Raw genomic sequence first — 22339 nt, forward strand, 5'->3', positions numbered from 1 at the left:
TTTGGCTATGTATATTTTCACCAAAAAAAAGGTCCTCAAGGTCAAGAAGGGAGAGTGTTGGCATGTCGTGGGGTTGTTAACCAATGTCATAAAACAATATGTGTACTGACTGTTTAATGAGAAACTATTTGTTCTGTAAACCTTCATCTAAAGTACAATTTAAAAAATTTTAAAAAATAAATAAAAAATAAAAGTTGCCATTAATGGAAAAAAGAAAAAGGAGTATTGAGGTAGACTGTATAAAACTGGCGACATTAAACACCTTTATTTTCTCTCCTTTAAAAAGACAACACAATAAAACTATGATATAATACTGGTTTGTTAAGGATTTCTTAGAAAGTAACTGCAAGGGTAGGGAGGCTGTGTTAATAACAGCAAGGCCTGAGGACTCACCGAAGGTATGTGAATCTGAGGGTGCAGAGCTAGAAATTGTATCACCCTGGGAAAACCTGGAATAAAAGACCTCATTAAACACAACCAACAATTTTTTGTAAATTATTCAAATGTAGATCAGAATTCACAGACAGTAAGCAGTGTGAGAGCAAAATAAAGCCATAAATATATGCTAACATTTATTGATGACTCAGTATGTTCCAAGTGATTTTATACCAAAATTATTTATATAAGACATATATATAGATACATTTCAACCATCAATGAACAATGCCCTACAACAGAAACCTATTGTTTTATACTCGGCAAAACAACTGATTTGATTAAGGGTCTCATTCCTGTTGCAACTCCCTGGGAGAGTGCAGAAACTCAGCCATCTCTCTCAAAAGCAAGGCAGAAGTTTCTTCACCTTTAAGGCCATGTCACTTAGGGGCCGGATTCAGGCTCATCCATGGCATGTAACTTGGCATTGTCTTTCTTTCTCTGAGAAAAATGTCCAGCAAAAAGTTTTCCGCCGTGATTGATTATCCTCTGATTGGCTAGAAGTGGAGGAAGGCAGGTATGCAGGGGCCCCACCCCACCAGGCGCTGAGGAATGCAATTAAAAGCCATGTGTGCACCCTGCCCCAGAGAAAGGTGGTGACTTGGCAATTTCTGGACTCCCAGAGAACTGGGAGTGTGTTTTATAGGCCAAATGAAAGTGAGCATGAACATCTGCATACATTGGTATCAGCAAGAAAATTGACTATATATGGTTATCTGCTTAGAAGGAAACGTGAAAGGAATTTAATGATTGAGAATTTTTTTCTCTCTTGTTTTTCATGTTTATGAAACTTGGCCCTTAGAACCTCTGAAAAATGATTTCTTTCTGCCCAACTCAAAGGTGTAGAGGTCTTCAGAGCAGCTTCTTACCTTGTCTGTGACAGGGCTTCCTGTGGAAATGTGGCTGTGATTTGCATGTGATTTTCCCAGCCTCCTTATTTCACCTGTGTTTTGCCTTTCTTCTTTCCAGGAAGCAGAATGTGCTTACACGCTCTTTGTTGTTGCCATATTTTGGCTCACGGAAGCTTTGCCTCTGTCGGTAACAGCTTTGCTGCCAGGTTTGATGTTCCCCTTGTTTGGAATCATGCCTTCTAGAACGGTAAGTCTCTTGGAAATGTTTGTCACAATTAGATCCCCCATTTTGTGCTGATCTTTCCATCAAGACAAGCTGTTTTCTCTTTGTCGTAAAAATAGAGATAACACAACATTTGCCAAATCAACATTTTCCATACATACAATTCAGTGAGATCAATTACATCAGTCATGTTGTGCTACTATCACCAATATCCTCTACCAAATTTTCCATCCCCATAAACAAAAACTCAATGCTTCCAAACCAGTAATTCCCCCCATTTTCTCTCCCTCCCATCCCTGGCAACCACTATTAAACTCTGATCTCTGTATGTTTGCCTATTCTAGGTACTTCATATTAGTGAGATCATACAATATTTGGTTTTTTGTGATTGACTTATTTCAGTCAGCACATTTTCAAGGTTTGTCCATATTATAGCATGGATCAGGGTCTCATTTCTCTTTATGACAGAGTTAATATTCCACTGAGAGTCCCTGGGTGGGGCAAACAGTTAAGCGCTTGACTACGAGCCAAAAGGTTGGCAGTCTGAACCTATACAGAGGCTCTTCGGAACACGGGCCAGGCCATCTGCTTCTGAAAGGTCATGGCCTTAAAACCCTATGGAAACGGTTGTACTCTGCACACATGGGGTCGCCATGAGTAGGAAACAATTGGACAGCAACTAACAACAACAATATTCTGCTGTATGTATATGCCAACGAACATTGCTGTACGTGTCTGTTCATGTCGCTGCTTTCAAGTCTGCCAAGAGTTGTTTCTGAAGGGAGCAATCATCCTGTTGCAAGGCTCAAGCATAAGTCCCTGAAACTTCCAGCTGTTTTTCCCTTCTAGAATATGGTGTGTGTGCCCAGCTTCAGGGAAGAGATATAGGCTACAGCTTCTTGAGTGATGCCTGCTAGTAGGGAAATGCATGTCCCTCCGTTTTCTGGCCAACATCTATGCCTGGTACCTTCCTCCCCACGAAAAGGGCAACTCTTTCACATCCTGCATAAGCTTTTCCTATTCAGCAGGATTCAGTCTCACAGAGTGTTGGAAAAATGATTTTTTGTTTTGTTTTAATTACGAAAATCTTCCCTGTTCTCTTTTCCAGAAACCTGCCATTTCAAAAGATAAAGCCAAATTAACTTCCATGTGCATTTCTATTTTGCTCTTGCTGAGAGGAGCTTATTCATGCTGAGAGGCAGTTCTTACCTTTATACGATCTAAGGGTACCCATCTGAAGAAAATGGATTCAGTTTCCCGTTAAAGGCATGAAATGCATTGAAACCAGGATATCTACCTCCATGCAGTCTCCTGTCACCCAGCGTACAACAGTTGTCTAAACTACAGCTGGAACATTCTTAGGAAAGAGGTCAAATTCAAAGATGCCAGTCTGTGCAATTTATTACCTTTGGACTTCTGTCATTTGCCTGGGTCCAATATTTGTTATCTTCAAACTCATCCGTCTTGTGATATGGGTAGAGTTTTTTGTTTTTTTTTTAGCTAACACTTTCATATAGTATTTCTTGTGAGAGGAGCTGTTTCCTTCCTTATTTCCAAGTCATTTTTCCCCACGTTGGAGTCCAAGTCCACTTTTTTGCACTTCTGATCATTTCCTCTCTTTTCTTATTGCATTTTCCCCTCACTCCTAATCTTGAATCTTTCCTTTCCAATCTCAGCTGATTTGGGGGCTATACTGCAGTTCCTCTAACCCCCGAGCTGAAGCTCTGCTGCCCCGTGGAATCTGGGATCTATCTCCAACAATCCAGCATGCCCTATGACTCTCAATAAAGGGAATATAAAAATAAATGTATAAAGAGTTGACAGGTTCTCAAAAATAGGATGCCAAATTGTTAACCCCAACCTGTTGGCTTGAGTGATCAGGCCTCCAGAAATAGTTAAGCTTAACAGGCACCCATTTGTCTCTTACGATTGAATAAAAACTGACAAAATTGACTTTTTAAAAAATTTTTACAGAGGCTAAGGTAGAAAAGAGATTAATGGTAGGTATGGGGGATTTTTGTAGCAAGTAGGCCTAAGTGGGCTGCCTTGGGAGGGGCATGGAACCATTAGAGGGAAGTAGGAGGAAAAGGGGGCCTAGGAAGGCCTGACTGGGTGGGGGCTGCCAAAGATATACCTCTTCCTCTTTGAAGTGTCTGGGGCCTGACTAAAAAACCAAAACCAAAAACAACCCTTGCTGTCGAGTCAATTCTGGCTTATAGTGACCCTATAAGGACAGAGTGGGACTACCCCATAGGGTTTCCAAGGCTATAATCTTTATGGAAGCAGACTACCACATCTTTCAGTGGTTGGTTCGAATCGCAGACCTTTTGGTTAGCAGCCCAAGCACTTAACCACTGTGCCATCAGAGTATCTCGGGGGTGGGGGTAACTAACAATGGCAACATTCTAGATGCTAATAGCACTTGCATCACTCAGGCTGCTGCTACCGCCCCTAAACCAAAAACTAAACCCATTGCCGCTTAGTCGAATTCTGACCCACAGCGACAATATAGGACAGAAAAGAACCACCCCATAGGGTTTCCCAGGCTGTAAATCTTTACAGAAGCAGACTACCACATCTTTCTCTCACAGAGTGGCCAGTGGGTTCCAACCGACGATCTTTCAGTTAGCAGCCGAGCAAATCACCACTGTGCCACCAGGGCTCCTTTGATAAGCCTACCCAAGTTCTTTATTCCTAAAGGTATCTGCCTCACACTAATTTAGCAGTCATAGACTCAGACTCAGTCACTTTGACATATTAAACCTTTCTCTAACATCTAAGATTCCACAAATAAACCTCGTATTTCTTCCACATGATAATGTTGTTTGGTTTTGAAAATTAATATCGTTTCCTCCTACAGTCTTCCCAAGTTCAGTCCACATGCTTTTCAGAACTCAACGCCCATCCTCAAACTATTGCCACCTCGACACCAAGAACAACAACAACAGAAAAAGCAAACCCATTGCTGTGGAGTCGACTTTGATTCATAGCGACCCTATAGGACAGAGTAGAACTGCCCCATAGAGTTTCCAAGGAGTGGCTGGTGGATTCGAACTGCCAACCTTTCCTTTAGCAGCCGAATACTTTAACCACGCACGACCATGGCTCCCCCATCAACACTATCATCTTATTTTCCTAGAACTAACCCCAGTTTGTCAGTGATACTTAAATATTAAGTTAATAAATATAAAGTCTATCACATATAAAGCACTCACTATGTCAATTCATTTTCTCAATATTTGTACGTTTGCAAAATTGGGTAGATGACTCTCCAAACACTCTCACTGTTGCAAAGCTAAGTGAGACTATTATCTCCCTTCTGATAATGTAAGCCTTATTTTGTTTTCAACTTTATGTGACTATCTGCACACAGTTAGCCTAACTGAAATTTGAAGTAAACCAAAGCTCTTTGGACTTCTGTGGAAAAAACTGGTTTTCAATCTTGTGATCTTCTTTCCAGATAGGGCAACTGACATTTTACTAGAAAATAGTTGACCAAAACTACAGGGTATTATGGGAAGAGCTAGAGCTTTAGTCAGGAGATCTGAGCTTAAAACCTGATATTTAGCACTAGTCACTTGTGTGATCCTGATCATGTCTTTGAATGATAATGACTCTTTTTCTTCTCATTTGTAAATGGGGAATGATAATGCCACACAACTCAAAGGATATTGTGGCAATCAAATCAAATAATATAGGTGAAAGAATGATTCTAATTAAGTGCCAAGCATTCTTATGAGATTTAATATTCACAGTTGAAGTTTGTTTTGATAGATTTAAACTATCATTCCAGCCTATTGCAGCATCTTTGAATCAAAATCCATCATTGAGCAGGACAATGTCTTTAATGTCCTCATTGAAATTCAGAGCCCTATACACCATTGTTTTTGTGTACCATTGTTCCAGGCTTACTTCATCTATTAAGCCGATGCTAAATACCTAAATTTTCTGAGTATGTTTTATACTTGAAATATATCAACAGTATTGAATTTCTCCCCTGTTGGATTTAACTTGAAATGCTAAATATTTAGAGTGTGCCCAACATGATATTCCAAAACAGGTATCATCAATATCATTGAAAATGTTTATATATAATTTTTCATGTCTATGTGAAGATACACACATGTGTATATATAGATGTTACAATATGTGTTTATTCAGTCTTTCAATAAATATTTGGTGCTAGGCACTTAGAAATCCATCAATAAATAAAAACAGACAAAAACTCCCTATCTTCCTAGGGAAAGGGAGGCAAATCAATAAACCGAATGAAAAGGTAAATTATAGACTGAATTAGAAGGCAATTGGTGCTATGGGAAAAATGCAACAGGATAATGGGATGAGGAGAGGGTTGCAGTTTTAAATAGAGTGGTCAGGGTAGACCTCACTGAGATGGTGATACTTGAACAAAGACTCAAGGGAGATGAAAGAGTCTTTGTTCAAGTTTTTACTGGACAATTGGGCCATAAACTATATTTGGATATTTGGGCGAAGGCCATCACAGAAGGGGCAACACCCAGTGCAAAACCTTAAGGCAAGTATATGTCTGCAGTGTGACTGAGCAGAGTGAGTGAGTGGGACAAGTATAGAAGATGATGTCAGGGACTGGACCACGTAGGGCCAAAGTAGGCCATTGTGAGGCTTTCACTCTGAATGAAATGAGACCCTCTGTAGAGTTTTTAGCAGAAGAGTGACATAATCTGAGTTAGATTTCGAAAGGATCACTTGCTCTGTAGTGTTGAGAAATAAGGAGATAGGAAGGAAGTTTTTGCAATAATCCAAGTGAAAGAACATATTGATTCAGACCAGGAATAGCAGTGGTGATAATGAATATATTCTTGATCTGTTGTAAACGAAAAGACAACAAAATGTCCTGATTGATTGGATGTGACATATGATTGAAAGAGACTCACAACTTTTTGATTTGCTAACTGGAAAGATGGAATTTCCATCAGCTGATATGGGAAAGACTATGGGCATGGTAGAATTGTTGTAGGAAAGGGTTGAGACCTGGAGTTTAGTGTTGGACGAGTAAGTATGACATACCTTTTAGACATCTAAGTGAAGGTTTTAAGTAGGTAGTTGGATACAAATGAGACCAGAGTTTATGAAAGATAGCAGAGCTATTGGATACAAATGAGACCAGAATTTATGAAAGATAGCAGAGCTAGAGATATAAATCTGAAAGTCATCAGCGTATAGATGGTATTTAAAGCCCTAAGCTTTGGTAAGATCTCTTAGATAGTGAGTAAAGACAGAAAAGTAAAAGACAAGTAATTGAGCTCTGGAGACATACAACAGTAAGAGATCATTGAGAAGAGAAAGTACAGGCAAAGGAAACCATGGAGGAAAGGTTGTTGAGATAGGAGGAAAGATTATTGAGATAGGAGGAAAACCAGGAGAGTGTGGGTTCTGGAGGCCAAGGAAAGCAAAGGTTTTAAGAAGGAGGCAATGATCAAATGTATCAAATCTGCTGATAGGTCAGCTAATGTGAAAACTAGAAAATGACCACTGGATTTAGCAACACAATATAACTAAGTATTAAAAAATAAAATTTAGGCTTTATAATCATATGCATTATAATTTGCAAAGCATTTTTAAAAAAAAACATTTTATTTAATTCACAAACTCGATGTGAGGTAATATTTAACTTTTACATTTGGGTATACTAACTTGTAGAAGTGTCACTCAACTGGTATATGGCTGAGAGAGAACTCAGGTGCTCTGTTTGCAAAATACCATATTTTTTTTAATGAAATCCCATTTTGATACAGAAATATAACTAACTCAACCTTGTAAATAGATTTCAGATTCATTAGGAATTTCGACGCACCAATTTTACCTCAGAAATGGTTATATTTGTAAGTGTCATTTATAAACCAGTAGCACCTGCTTCCATTACCTCCTAGACAAGTGGGCTGAAAACAAACACATCTGCTTGTGGCTAGTGTTCTTCCGCGAATATACTGACTGATGAAAACCAAAGAAGGGGCAATACAATGAAAAACAGAGAATGTGAAAATTCCTCCTTAGGTTTAGCAATTAATTTCATTCAGACAACGGGGCTATAGATCATAGTTTGTTTGCATAGTCTATTAAAGGGGTTGGCAAACTATGGGCTTGAGGGCCAAATATAGCCTGAGACTTTATTTTTTTTTAATAAAGTTTTATTGGAACACAGGCATTAGCCATTTATTTCCATATTGTCAATGCTTTTGTGCTACAATGGCAGAGTCAAGCAGTTGCAATAGAGACCATATGGCTCACAAAGCCTAAAATATTTACTGTCTGTGACCATTTACAAAAAATGTCAGTCAACCCCTTGTATAACTAAAGAGGTTACAACAAGAATATCTTATGGTTCTGGATTTCCTTCTGTGTTTAATCACTTACTAGTAATAGCTTCTTTGTATATGTTCCTTTGCACTCTTTAAAGTACTTTTGAATTAACTCTCATTTAATTCTCACAGTCATGAGGAAAGTAGATGTGTGGGGCTTATTTCCATAGGCAAAACTGCAAAAGATAAGCTAAAATGTCTATGAATCTTTCAATAATTAACCCAAGCATCAGCTCCTATAAGAAGACTTTCCCAATTCCTGTAGGTAAAAGTGGTCACTTACTCTTTAAACCTCAACTGTACCTTGAAGAGGTGTCTCTCATGTACCTATGAACTTTATTGCACTCTTTGTTAACTTGTTTTTCTTCACCTAGTAACCTTTAAGCTCCTAGAGGGTAGGTATTTATTAATTGAACAATATCTACTGAGTGCCAGGCATGTGCTAAGTCTATAAATACAGTGATCAATTAGACACATCTCTGCCTTCAAAAAAACATCTAGTCTAATGGAGGGGCTATTTAAGTAAAGAAATAATAACTATATAGTTTAAGATGTGGTATAACAGAGGGAAGACTCATCCAACCCAGACTAGGGTATCCAGGGAAGGTATCTTGAAAGAACTGACATCTGAGTTAACCCAGAAAGGAAGAGAAGGAGTAACGAAGGCAAGAGAGAGGTTAACTCCAGGTTAAATGACAAGCCTATGTTAAATCATGTCTGTGTTTGGGGAACTGCACTTGTAGACAGAAGTGGGTGGGATGGTGAAAGACAAAGCTGGAGAGGTGAGCAGTGAGCAGATGAAGAAGGCTCTTGTATGACATGTTGAGAAGATTGGATTTAATCTTAAAAGCCGTGGGGTCCACTGAAGGATTATTAAAAACAAACAAAAAAACAACCAAAGAAAAAAAACCCAAGTTACTGTTGAGTTGATTTCAACTCATGAGGACCCCATGTGTGTCGGAATAGAACTGTGCTCCATAGGATTTTCAATGGCTAATTTTTTTGGAAATTGATCACCAGGACTTTCTTCCAAGGCACCTCTGGGTGGACTCAAACCTCCAACCTTTCAGTTAGCAGCTGAGCACATAAACCATTTGCACCACCCAGGGACTCTGAAGGATTATAGGGAGACCAATAATGTGTTCAGATTTACATTTTATAAAGGTTGCTATGACAGTGTATGGGAGAGATCAGAAAAGGGCAGATCATACAATAACCAGGTGAGAAATGGTGAGGGCCTTAGTTAAGGTAGTAACGTGAGAATAGACAAAAGTGGATGTGTTTAAAAGATATGAAAGAACTAGAAAAGGAATTGATAACTAACAGGCACAGATTGGAGATGAGCAAGGAATGACAGCCAACTCTCAAGTTTCTGGCTTGGGCAACTGAGTAGATAGAAGTTTTATTCACTACAAAATGGGGTACAAGAAGAAGAGCATATTTGAAGGATGGGGAGTGAGAAGCTGAGAAGCACTGTTTTGGATATATTGAGTTCTTGTGGGAAATTCAAATGGAAATGTCCAGTTTCTTATACCAGTGTGGAACTCAGAAGGCTTATCTTTCTGGATATAAAGATCTTGGTGTCTCAGCATTCATTCAACAAATATGTGCTGTGTGCCTGCTATGAGCTAGACATTATTTTAGTCAGATAGAGATAGAAGTTGAATCCATAAGATACACCCATCAGGTGAACAAAGCAAGAAGACTGCAAACAGAACCCTGTAGAATACCAGCATTTAAAAGAAGGGCAGAGGAAAACTAATTTGCAAAGCAGGCTGAGAAGGAACATTCAGAGAGGCAGGGGGTAGAACCAGGGAGGGAGAAAACGGTTCACAAGTCTGGAGGCACCAGTAAATGGAAAGAATACTTATATCAAGAGCAAGGGTTGAGAGAGGGGAATAGGAGGTTGGAGACAGTGTGGACACCTGGGATTTAAGAATTCAGAGACGATAGCTTATTCATTGACTCCCTCACTCCCACCATCATTCATTTAATACTATTTACTGAGCTCCTGCTCTATGCCAACACTGTGCTAGGTGCCGAATATGTGGTGGTGAGCAAAACAGAGCGCTGGTCCTCACAAAATGTGTAGTCAAATAGGGAGGATAGGCAATAACCAGTTAAACAAATAATATTTACGTAATGTGATACACTATGAAGAAAACAAACAGGGCTCTGCGATACAGAAAAATAGTATGATGTATTTAGAAAATCCTGATCCTTGAGAATTGAAGAGGTGTCCAATTGGGTAAAAATACCAGGGAAAAACATGTCAGGCATTTATTCCTGCATCCTCCACTTCTGTAAGAGGGTTTGGTGCATGGTAGATGCTTATTCAATGTTAAAATACTTACTAAATGAAATAATAAAGAAATTGATGCAATTATTTATTTTTCCATTACCCGATTACTACAAAATGTAAAGAGATAATATAAACTTTGAAAAACATGATAAATTAACATTTTATAAAACATAAAATTGTCCACTGCTCAGCTTTTTATTTCAAGGGTGATTATCAATTTTTACTTTTTATTGAAACCAAGCCAAGCTTAGTAAGTTGTATTAAAAATATAGGTACAGTTTAAAATAACAAAGTCACCATCAGAATTGTTTTTCCTTTTTCTCCATGGATCTATAACATTAGAGTTGTTTTGTTCCAACTCTTCTATTTTTTCTACTAGACATAGTTTTTTTGTTTTTAAAGGGTATTTCCTCTTACAATCACTCTTTCTGCATAGTCTTGTGATTCAGTCTATCCAAGTATTTCCAATTGAGATGTTTCAACAAACGGATGCAGTGCTGGAAGCACTCATCTGTCTATGCCAAGAAATTTGGAAGACAGCTGACTGGAAGAGATCGATATTTGTACCCATTACAAAGAAAGTTGATCCAACAGAATGTGGAAATTATCGAACAATATCATTAATATCACATACAAGTAAAATTTTGCTGAAGATCATTAAAAAATGGTTGCAGCTGTACATTGACAGGGAACTGCCAGAAATTAAAGCCGGATTCAGAAGAGGACATGGAACCAGGGATATCATTGCTGATGTCGGATGGATCCTGGCTGAAAGCAGAGAACACCGGAAAGATGTTTACCTGTGTTTTATTGACTGTGCAAAGGCATTCGACTGTGTGGATCATAACAAATTATGGATAAAATTGCAAAGAATAAGGATCCCAGAACACTTAATTTTACTCATAAGGAACCTGTGCTTAGACCAAGAGACAGTCATTTGAACATAACAAAGGGATAGTACGTGGTTTAAAGCCAAGAAAGGTGTGCATCAGGGTTGTATCATTTCACCATACTTATTCAATCTGTATGCTGAGCAAATAATCCGAGAAGCTGGACTATATGAAGAAGAACACAGCATCAGGATTGGAGGAAGACTCATTAACAACCTGAGATATACAGATGGCACAAACTTTCTTGCTGAAGGTGAAGAGGACTTGAAGCACTTACTGATGGAGATCAAAGACTACTGCCTTCGGTATGGATTACACCTCAACATAAAGCAAACAAAAATCCTCACAACTGGACCAATAAGCAACATCATGATAAATGGAGAAAAGATTGAAGTTGTCCAGAATTCCATTTTACTTGCATTCACAATCAATGCCCATGGAAGCGGTAGTCAAGAAATCAAAGTTGTCACTGAATTGTACATGTAGAAATTTTTGAAATGGTGTAACTTTGGCCATATATATTTTCACCATAGGAAAAAAAGGTCTTCCAAGGTCGAGAAGGAAGAGTGTTCGCATGTCATGGGGTTGTTAACCAGTGTCATAAAACAATATGTGTACTGACTGTTTAATGAGAAACTATTTGTTCTGTAAACCTTCATCTGAAGTAGAATAAAAAAATTAAAAAAAAACATCAAACGACACATGACATTGGGCAAATCTGCTGCAAAAGACCTCTTTAAAGTATTCAAAAGCAAAGATGTCACTTTGAGGACTAAAGTGCGCCTGACCCAAGCCATGGTGTTTTCAGTTGCCTCATATGCATGCAAAAGCTGGGCAATGAATAAGGAAAACCAAAGAAGAATTGATGCTTTTAAATCATGGTATTAGTGAAGAATATTGAATATACCATAGACTGCCAGAAGAATGAACAAATCTGTCTTGGAAGAAGTACAGCCAGAATGCTCATTAGAAGCAAGGATGGTGAGACTTTGTCTCATATACTTTGGACATATTATCAGGAGAGACCAGTCCCTGGAGAAGGACATTATTCTTGGTAAAGTAGAGGGTCACCAAAAATGAGGAAGCCCCTCAATGAGACGGATTGACATAGTAGCTACAAAAATGGGTTCAAACCATTGTGAGGGTGGGGCAGGACCAGGCAGTGTTTTGTTCCGTTGTACATAGGATCATTGTGAGTTGTAACTGACTCAACAGCACCTAACAACAATAACAAGCATTTCCTAAAGTCTGTTCTCTTGAATACCAGTCCCACGAGGTAAAAAAAGAAAACCCTTGCCGTGGAGTCAATTCCGACTCATAGCAACCCTATAGGACATAGTATAACTGCCCCATAGGGTTTCTAAGCCTGTAATCTTTACAGAAGAGCCCTAGTGGTGCAGTGGTTAGTTACACAGCTGTTAACTGAAAGGTTGGCGTTTCAAAACCACCCAGTGGCTCCACAAGAAAAAGACCTGGTGATCTGTTCCTGCAAAGGAAACCCCTGTGGGCAGTTCTACTCTATCCTATAGGGTCGCTATTGGAATCAACTCAACAACACATCAGGATGAATCTTTATGGAAGCAGACTACCGCGTCTTTCTACTGTGGAGCTGCTGGTGGGTTGAAACTGCCAACCGTACGGTTAGCAGCCTAGCACTTAACCACTGTCACCAGGGTCCTTTTCCCATGAGGTAGCACTACAAATTTTTTTAAATAAGATTTTTATGATTAAATAAGTTTCTAAAATATACAGTATACGATACCTCCCTCTTTGAAACTGAAAATAAATATTAGTATGGTAAAGGTTGTGAGAAGACATGTAGGAAAGAAAATTTTATTATTGCAAAACTCTCTGTTTTACAAACTTATCTGAACACAAAATCCTTTCTTTGCAACAATGATGAATCTGCAAAGCATCTCATAACATGATTGAATCTGGAGAGCATTATGCTGAGGGAAATAAGTCAATCACAAAAAGACAAATATTGTATGAAATCACTGCTATAAAAACTCATGAAACAGTTTACACACAAAAAGAAACAATCTTTGATGGTTACAACGGAGGGGAGGAGAGGCTTGGGGAAACATAAATAGACAATAGATAAGTGGTAACTTTGGTGAAGGGTAAGACAGTACACAATACTGGGGAAGCCAGCACAACTTGTACAAGACAAGGTCATGGAAGCTCCATAGACTCTTCCAAATTCCCTGAGGGACTGAATTGCTGGGCTGAGGGCTGTGGGGACCAAGGTCTTGGGAACATCTAGCTCAATTGGCATAACACAGTTTATAAAGAAAATGTTCTACATTCTACATTGGTGAGTAGCGTCTGGGGTTTTAAAAGCCTGTGAGTGGCCATCTAAGATACTCCACTGGTCTCACTCCTTCAGGAGCAAGGGAGAATGAAGAGAATAAGATACAAGGGAAGGCTCAGTCCAAAGGACCAATGGACCACAACTACCATGGCCTCCACCAGACTGAGTCCAGTACAACTAGATGGTGCCCGGCTACCACCACTGACTGCTCTGACAGGGATCACAACAGAGGGTCCCAGACAGAGTTGGAGAAAAATGTAGAACAAAATTCTAACTCACAAAAAAAAAAGACTTGACTTACTGGCCTGACAGAGACTGGAGAAACCCTGAGAGTATGGCCCCCGGACACCCTTTTAGCTCAGTAATGAAGTCACTCCTGAGGTTCACCTTTCAACCAAAGATTAGACAGCCCCATAAAACAAAATGAGACTAATGGGGCACAACAGCCCAGGACAAGGACTAGAAGGCAGGAGGGGACAGGAAAGCTGGTAATAGGGAACCCAAGGTCCAGAAAGGAGAGTGTTGACATATCGTGGGGTTGTTAACCAATGTCATAAAACATTATGTGTACTAACTGTTTAATGAGAAACAGTTCTGTAAATCTTCATCCAAAGTACAATAAAAAATAAATAAAAAAAAAATCCTTTCCTTGAAAAAGAGTTTATGTACTTAACATACTTCAGAGCATTCTTTGGGAAACACTGTTGTAAATGGTTGCTCAAAGTGTCTGAACACTTAACTCATCTCTGAAAAGTATTAGTAGAAAATGGCGTAAAATATAGGCCCCTAAGCAAGAGGATTTGCTTTATAATAAAGGTAAAAGCATTCAAAATATGAAGGGATGACTTTGCAGTTATGGCATAATGGGTGGTGAGGAAGACATTTTGGATTTGAGGCGTGGTTCAGGAGTTTTCTAAATCACAGTAACTGCCATTCCACCCTAAGTGTGTAAATCAATTCATCCCAGTTTACAGAGACAGAAATTAAGGCATATAAGACACTTGCCAGGTGTTCTTCAGCTCTTAAAAAACCCAGTGTCTTGTGTCCTCCTCGTTCTGTACATTTTTCCTTAGTACTGCTATTTCTGGTAAGAATACAAAGCATATTGAAATTCGTATTCAGACTCATGGACATTTCTCTGAACAAAATAGAGAGATTATGTAGTTGAAGGTCAAAGTTAAGAGCGGCGTAATACTGTCTTTCTTGTGCAATGTTATTTTTTCCCCACCAATGTAAATAAGCAGGGGTTTAATTGTAATTTCAGGTGGCATCTTCTTATTTCAAAGATTTTCACCTGCTGCTAATTGGAGTCATCTGTTTAGCAACATCAATTGAAAAATGGAATTTACACAAGAGGATTGCTCTGAAGATGGTGATGATGGTGGGTGTGAACCTGGCATGGTAAGCGCCGCATTTGCTACTCCCATTTTGTGCAGAGCAAATAGCCAAATCAGTAATGCACATCTAGGGAATTATTTGTATCACAGTATAATTCATGCCTTTTTTTTTTTTTTTCACTCTGCAAAAATAAAGTGATATAAAGTGTACTTGAGTTGTAGGAGGGAAAAAAACAACTTTCCTTTCACTGCAGGTCTAATTACAGGGAGATTGGAATGAGGGCACACAACTCTCTCACCTTTTATGCACCATGGGAGTCAAAGCTGAGATAAGCCTTGAACCTCAACAGACAAGATTGATAGACTTCAGAGTAGATTTCAGCCCTGTCTTGTTTATTTAGCTGATTACACATTCAAGACTTGTTCAAGAGCATCCTTGATCATCAGGAAGGATGTTAAGAACCAAAGACGAAGACATTACTGGCAAAATACAAATGTGGGCAGAAAAATTCCAACGTGAACATTTTTCTTTTTTAAATCAACTGTTGCAAAGTGAAACAATCAATTAAGAAGTTTCCTCTGTAGAATGTGACATCACTCATTTGACTAATTTTCCCCACTGATGAAGTTATATATTTTTTTTCATTAGTTGTTTTGGTCTTATGTACATAGGCCACCTCTTGTTCAGAACATGGATGTGAGCTGAAGAAAATGTCTAGGGTCATAATTCTTTGCATAATGGCATTATGCTTTTAAAGACTTAGCTGGTCCTTCCCTTCTCATCTTTCTTTGAAAATAAGAAAACTGTACTGAACTCCATTGCATAATTCATATAGCCACATCTGTGTTTATCATTTATGGAACCAATTCTTTTGCTGAAGACAAAAGCAAAGCAAAAAAAAAAGATTTAAATAACTCAGATGAGACGAAGTGCTTTTTGTTCATTTTTGTTACTTAAAAATTTGAAAGCATGAACTTATTGAGAACATTTCATTCTTAAAATGCAATAGTGTTCCATATCCCTTGGGGTGCTATAGAAATGCGTCCCTTTTCTTGGACCCTCTGCTCACGTATTCACTGACCCCAGTAGGGTAGTGCACTGCACAGTGACACAAGAGTACTGTCCATTATGTGACTAAATGGCTTTTCAATTTAAGGCATTTTCATCACACGGAAGCTTTATCTGTATCCCAACTTTTATTTATAGGAGGTGTCATGGATTGAATTATGTCCCCCCAAAAATGTGTGTATCAATTTGGCTGGGCCATGATTCCCGGTATTGTGTGATTTTCCTATATGTTGCAAATCCCGCCTCCATGATATTAATGCGGGAGGATGGTCAGCAGTTGAGTTAGTGAGACAGGACTCAGTCTACAAGATTGGATTGTGTTTTGAGGCAATCTCTTGAGATATAAAAGAGAGAAGCCAGCAGAGAGACAGGGGAACTTCGTATCACCAAGAAAGCAGTGCCATGAGCAGAGTGTGTCTTTTTGGACCCGGGGTCGCCACACGGAGAAGCTCCTCGTGCAGGAGAAGATTGAGGAGAAGGCCGACAGAGAGAGAAAGCCTTCCGCTGGAGCTGACGCCCTGAATTTGGACTTTTAGCCTACTTTACTGTGAAGAAATAAATTTCTCTTTGTTGAAGACATTCACTTGTGGTATTCTGTTACAGCAACACTAGATGACTACGACAGGAGGTTTTTGAGTCCTGCCAATGACTTAAAAGTGTTTCTAGTTTTCCTCTTACTAAGAATCAATTTTTTTGTTTAAACAAATTCCTAAAAAGTTTTCATTTATGTTGTCTGTCATGTAGAAAATATTCACCTTCTCTGAATTTTCAACTTACAGTGTGGAATTTTTTTTAGATATGTTTTAAAAGAGAGTCGGAAAATTTCATCAATGGTTCTCTATGGAACGATGTGCTTCTGAATGATTTTCTGGGACCTCCTACTTGAGAGAGATCATAGTTTCTCCCAAGTGTGATTTTGGAAGTTTATAGAGATGGTTTAAACTCTGATAGCCTTAGGTATGCTATTTTTAAAGAAGAAGAACTACTCTATTTATAATAGAAGGTAATGTAATATATCCAGTTCTTGAGAACAGGCAGGAATGTCACATTTAGAGGAGCATAAATAATAGGATCTACAGAAAATTCTGAAACATCATTTTAGCTAGTAATTTTAACAATTTCCTCCAACATATATTGAACAATAGTAGTAAATTAGTAAAAGGCAGATTTATAAATATTAATCTCTCTCCTTGTCCTTGTGCCTCTTTGGCATACAAACTGACAAACAGAGATATGGCCAAAAGATAAAAGAAAGAATAAAGAACCCTAAATTCAAAAGCTGATCACACTTTCATGTTATTAGTGTATAAAGGTAAGCGGTAATCTCTAAAGAGCACTTAAATAGTGGCATAGTGTTACGTGCTATTATACCCATATACCACCTTGCAGTTTGGTTATCAGTTTAATCAATTTTCCATTTTCTGAATAAGGCTATTATGGTTCCTGATGAGACAAATCTCTTAAGAACTCCACTCTTACATGTACCACTTTAATTTCTACAAGGCTTTGACTATACCTGGAGCTCGTCATCCAGGTGAACTTTAACCTTCTGTGTAGCAAAAAAAGTTCCCAGCTCACAGAGAACATCCTTTACAGCTAAATAATACAGAGCTAATTAACCCAGAGAGCACAGCTCCGCACTAAAGGCTCTCTGTGTCCTTTCAGGCTGACGCTGGGGTTCATGATCAGTACTGCCTTCTTATCTATGTGGCTCAGCAACACTTCTACTGCTGCCATGGTGATGCCCATCGTGGAGGCTGTGGCACAGCAGATCATCAGCGCTGAAGCAGAGGTCGAGACCACTCAGATAGCTTGTATTGATGGAAATACCAACCAAGGACTGGAACTTGATGGTATCATGTATTGATATGGCCACAGTGGGGTCTAGTCATTTTTGGGCAATAGGCATAAACTCAAGAATTCTTGGCGAAATTTTGAATGAACTCTTCATACACAATGTGATTGAATCTTCCTCTTTCTATATTTTCCAATATTTATATAAGACGATGTTACATGAATATTTCACTTTTAACTAATGGTTGATTTTATATTCTCTGGCAAAAGAGAAGGGATGACTTTTTATCATCCTCCAGCACTCTGATGGAATTCTCTCTCGTGTCTTTATCAGCAGACCTTCAGGTTACGCTTTCCTATCCTGAAATGACCTCTCTGCATACTGTTGGGAATCTTTAAATCCTTCATTGTGTTTGGATGCAGCATCAGATTTTACTGTGATTATTTCTGGCTCTGATGTACTGCTCTGAGGCAGTGAAAAAACGTGGAGGGAATATTTGTGTTTATAAGATACTTTGTTAAGATGAATGTTAAATACAAGATGAATTTATTTTCCTTTTCTAGTACTGCTCCCATTTTCTCACACACACATACACCCAATGATAACCTCTTATTTAAATTATTTTCTTTTTGTTTAATGTTTGGCAGAAAGTGTTAATGGACACGAAATAAATGAGAAGATAGAGAAAGCAAAACCACTTCCAGGGTAAAGAATGCTGACATTTTGATTAGGATTTTCCAAATCACATTTTAACAAAATTATAACTGGGTGAATTTATTTTTCAGAAACTGTAACGATGCTGAGAAAATTACAAGCAGGACAGAATTGGAAAAGGTACATTAAATTTTATTCTAAATACTTATACATGAAATTATATATTAGAGATACAGTTAGATTGGTGTACGTTTTAAAACCTTTACTACTTGCTTCCTTGTCTATAAAGTATTTTGCTTGCCTAGGTCAAAACATAGTGCAATGATTTGTTAAGCTTTTATGGATAGACTGAAATTAACACCCTGATTGGAACCATTTTAGGCTCTGGAAACTAGTATCATTATTTTCTTCTTGTACTGGGATTATGGTGATGGCAGTTAGCATCTGTAGTTTCTAGCCCCAGATTGTTGTTTGATATTATTCTTAAAAAGCTTGCTGGCCAAATAGCCTGATTTTCATCAGGAGTAGCCTCAGTTCTTCCAGGTTATGAACTTAGAAAGACTCCTATTTGTGTGATTACAAGTCCAGTTATCTTAAATGTCGCCATTGCCACTAAAAAAATTCAATCCAGGGTTTTATAAATTGCTACTGTCAAATGCAGGTGGAGGAGCTGTTGTTTTAGCCATTCTAGATGTTAAAAGAAAAAAGCAAAACCTTTGTAGACTATCCCATAGAACTCATTTTCCCTGAAAAAATCAATATATTAAAAAAAAAATACGAGGTTGCTTTGGGAACAATATATCTGGAGACCACTGAAAAATAATCCTGTATAGAAATAGTCCTACGGGAACCATGGCATTAGGGATAGGCGAGCAGGACATATGTTCCTTCCTCAGGCAATAATTCATTAGCATACAACTCAACAGGAAAAACAAAAAAACTCTCATTATTTACAGAAATCTTAAAGCAAAGAGCAATTTCTATGTAAAGAGAAAGCAAATATAAAGATAAGTTTTAAACCGTTAGCTGCAGTATACATTAAGGGTTTCTAAGGATGGGAATTGCATATATATTGAGGAAAATACTACCCTCTTTAGGAATAGAAGTAGTTCTTTTAAAACACAGAAATTCAACAGTTTGTCAGATATATTACCAAAGAGTACAGTAGAAATGGTCTTTTAAAACTGTTTTGAAGTCGGCAAATCTAAGCAGAAAGAATAGAGGTACACTCAGTAACTTCCTTGTGATCATCTTTAGAAACACTGCCTCCTGGCACGATGCCTAAATGTTGAGTCAAAGCCTTTCAAATTGATTTGCTATTCAACATTGTCCTAGGCATTATAAGAAGGTCTATTGATGCAAAGATCTACTCCTTACTGAGTCCAGTGGGGAAGATGGGCTTAAAGTAATAAGTGTGACATAAATACCACAACAAAGGCATGCACAGAGGCCAAGCCTTTCAGAAGAGGGAGCAATAGCTTAGTCTGGGGGTGTCATGGGGAGAACGTCTGAGGTAAAGACGTTTTTGAATCTGGAAGGATGAGAGAGTGTGCAAGCAGAGAAGTGCAGGCTCCATGAGTACAGACTGTGTGTACTTTGTTCACCATTTTATCCCCTAGTACATTCCTTTGCCAGAAACAGCAGGGATTCGATAAATGTTTAACTATGTTCATTAATGAATGAGTCAATGCAAACAGCGGACAAGGAAGAGGCATTCTAGAGAATACTACTAATTCAAAGTCCCAAACTTATACAAAGCAAAGCTTTTTAAAGAACTATATTTAGTGTGGGTGGTAGAGGTGAGACTTTGTGGTAAGTGAACCTGGTTGGATAGGTTAGGTCAAGTTAAAAATGGCTCTTCAGAAAGAAGTCTACTGATGGAGGTAGGGAGAGGTGGTGGTACAACAAAGCATAGATTAGTGAGTCCCCGGGCAATTGAACGTCATTTGTGTGGAGCTCAGGAGACTGTGAGAAAGAGCCCAGCTGTGGCCCATATTAAGGAGTCCACTACCCTGCCCAAGAATACAAAACAGAGAAAATCATCATGGCTGTGCTGGTTCTTCAAGCAGCAGAAGAGCATGGGAACTTAACCCCCTCTGGTAGCAATAATAGCCCATCAGTCCTGCACTACCCCAAAGTAGGCTTAAATATTACCAGAGAGGAAAAGGAATAGGAGGATAAAGGAAGATCCCCAAAAGAAACTGACAGCTATGTAGAGAAATAGATTTGTCAGGTTTCAGTGGGGCATGTGGGAGACCAATCATCGTTCTTACAGTTTCCACGAAATGACAAATGCCCGAAAATGTAGAGAGCAAAGGAGGAATCAACTTGCAAGTTCTTTCCTTCCCCAAGAAGCACTAGTACTACTCCAAAAGATACTCCAGATTTTCACACTAGCTCAATTTCTAAACCTCCAGTCACCTTCAAATGAAAGGAATTAGAAAACCAGTATGCATTTAATGGAAGGCCTGAGATAATTGTTTTCTACTCATTTTGTATAATTTTGTAATTCCCCAAAGGAAAAATACCCATGAGTAAATTGCATCTTGCTTTTAATTGGGTGTTGTTTGCTTTGGGAGAGAAAATTCTTACTGTTGAAAATCAGATTCTACCAGATATCACTATTTAAAGTTTTCCAAGGATTCACAGAGTCATGTAAATACAGTAAGAAACACTGTTCATATTATCAGGAACTAGGAGCATTAGTTCTTCCAAGTGAGGACACATAAATTGTAGAATCACTGGTCCCTAGATTAAATATGGAAAAGGTATTTTAGATTAGATCAGGTAAGTGCTACAAATAAAAGTTGTTTCTCCAGTATTACCCTTCCCTTATCCTAGATAGGGTGAAGTCGGGTGGCAAAGCCAACTGTTGTCGTCCTTAGCTGCTGTCGAGTCAGTCCCTGACTCATGGTGACTTCATGCACAAAGGGATCCGACTACTGTGATCCGCAGGGTTTTCATTGACTGAGTTTTAGGCAGCAGATCACCAGGCCTTTCTTCCTAGTCTGTCTTAGTCTGTTCAGCATCACAGCAATATGCAAGCCTCCACTGAGAGATGGCGGCGGCTGCGCTTGAGGTACATTGTCTGGGAATTGTACTGGGTCTCCATACAGAAGGTGAGGATTCTACCACTGTCCCCAAGCTGCTCAGTCCTCACCTGACACAACTTTGGGGTCTCCTCATCCAGCAAATCCTGTGATTCATAAAGAGTGCATATAGAGCGGTGAGCAGAAAGAGACGAATCTTTAAGAATCACAACAGCAAACTATGAGCATGACCTCATTCCAGAATTCAATTTTTATTCCAGCCAAAGCCTTAGCTCCATCAGTGGCTATATTTTGCTGAGTTTCCACAAAACATTTTGTGGTTAAAGAAATTATTGACTGTTGATATCTTTTCTCCTATGTATCTTTCAGTTGATGACTCACCAAAATGTCGCTCTTCACATTTTATGTTATTGAAGTATTATCTAGCAAATAGCATAAGCTCAGCCATGTTGGAAGCATCTGTACTTTCTTCTAACTGCACAGTAAATCTCCCAGCTACATAACTTATTTGAATACTGTATTGTGTTTCTTGAAATCTTCAGCAATGGTTTTCTATGAATCTCTCAACAGGATTTCGTAAGAATTGTGTTTTATTTTGTCTTCAATTTCTTTTATATTTTTGCTATAAAATATTTTGTATATGTACAAGTTTATAAAATCTAACTGAAATTTTTTTTGAGAATAATAAAATGAGCGTTTTATATCACACTCCAGCTTAAGATATAGGACATTACAAGTTCTTTAGATCTTCCCGAGTGCTTCCCTGATTCTATCTTCTTCCTGTCACCATCACCTACTCACCTTACTGAGATTGATGAATCTACCAAATGCTATGCTTGCTTTAGCTTTTTGTACATACTCATTCAGGTTAAGGAGGATCCCTTGTTTAGCATGCTAATAGTTTATTTTTATTGCTGTCATAAATGGATGTTGACTATTATATGCTTTCTACATCATTTTGAAATTTTAATTTCCTTTAAATTATTGTGTTGATTTAAATTAATTGACTTTACACCATTTAAACAACATTGCATTTATGAGATTTTCCCAACCTGATGATGTTCTGTCCCTTTGATTTGAT

At 38.4% G+C, this 22339-nt stretch overlaps 1 protein-coding gene across 1 annotated transcript in view; it reads left to right on the plus strand.

Moving 5' to 3' along the window:
- Positions 1-578: 578 nt before the first annotated feature.
- Positions 579-22339, plus strand: part of SLC13A1 (solute carrier family 13 member 1) — a 59220-nt gene continuing 37459 nt past the window's right edge. The window contains exons 1-6 of the mRNA XM_004386534.1: positions 579-606; positions 1403-1533; positions 14618-14754; positions 17425-17612; positions 18202-18259; positions 18340-18388. Coding sequence (XP_004386591.1) covers positions 579-606; positions 1403-1533; positions 14618-14754; positions 17425-17612; positions 18202-18259; positions 18340-18388 — 591 coding nt within the window. The remainder of the gene's footprint in view (positions 607-1402; positions 1534-14617; positions 14755-17424; positions 17613-18201; positions 18260-18339; positions 18389-22339) is intronic.

The sequence above is a fragment of the Trichechus manatus genome, unplaced genomic scaffold (genome assembly GCF_000243295.1).
Source record: "Trichechus manatus latirostris isolate Lorelei unplaced genomic scaffold, TriManLat1.0 scaffold00167, whole genome shotgun sequence".
NCBI lineage: Eukaryota > Metazoa > Chordata > Mammalia > Sirenia > Trichechidae > Trichechus > Trichechus manatus.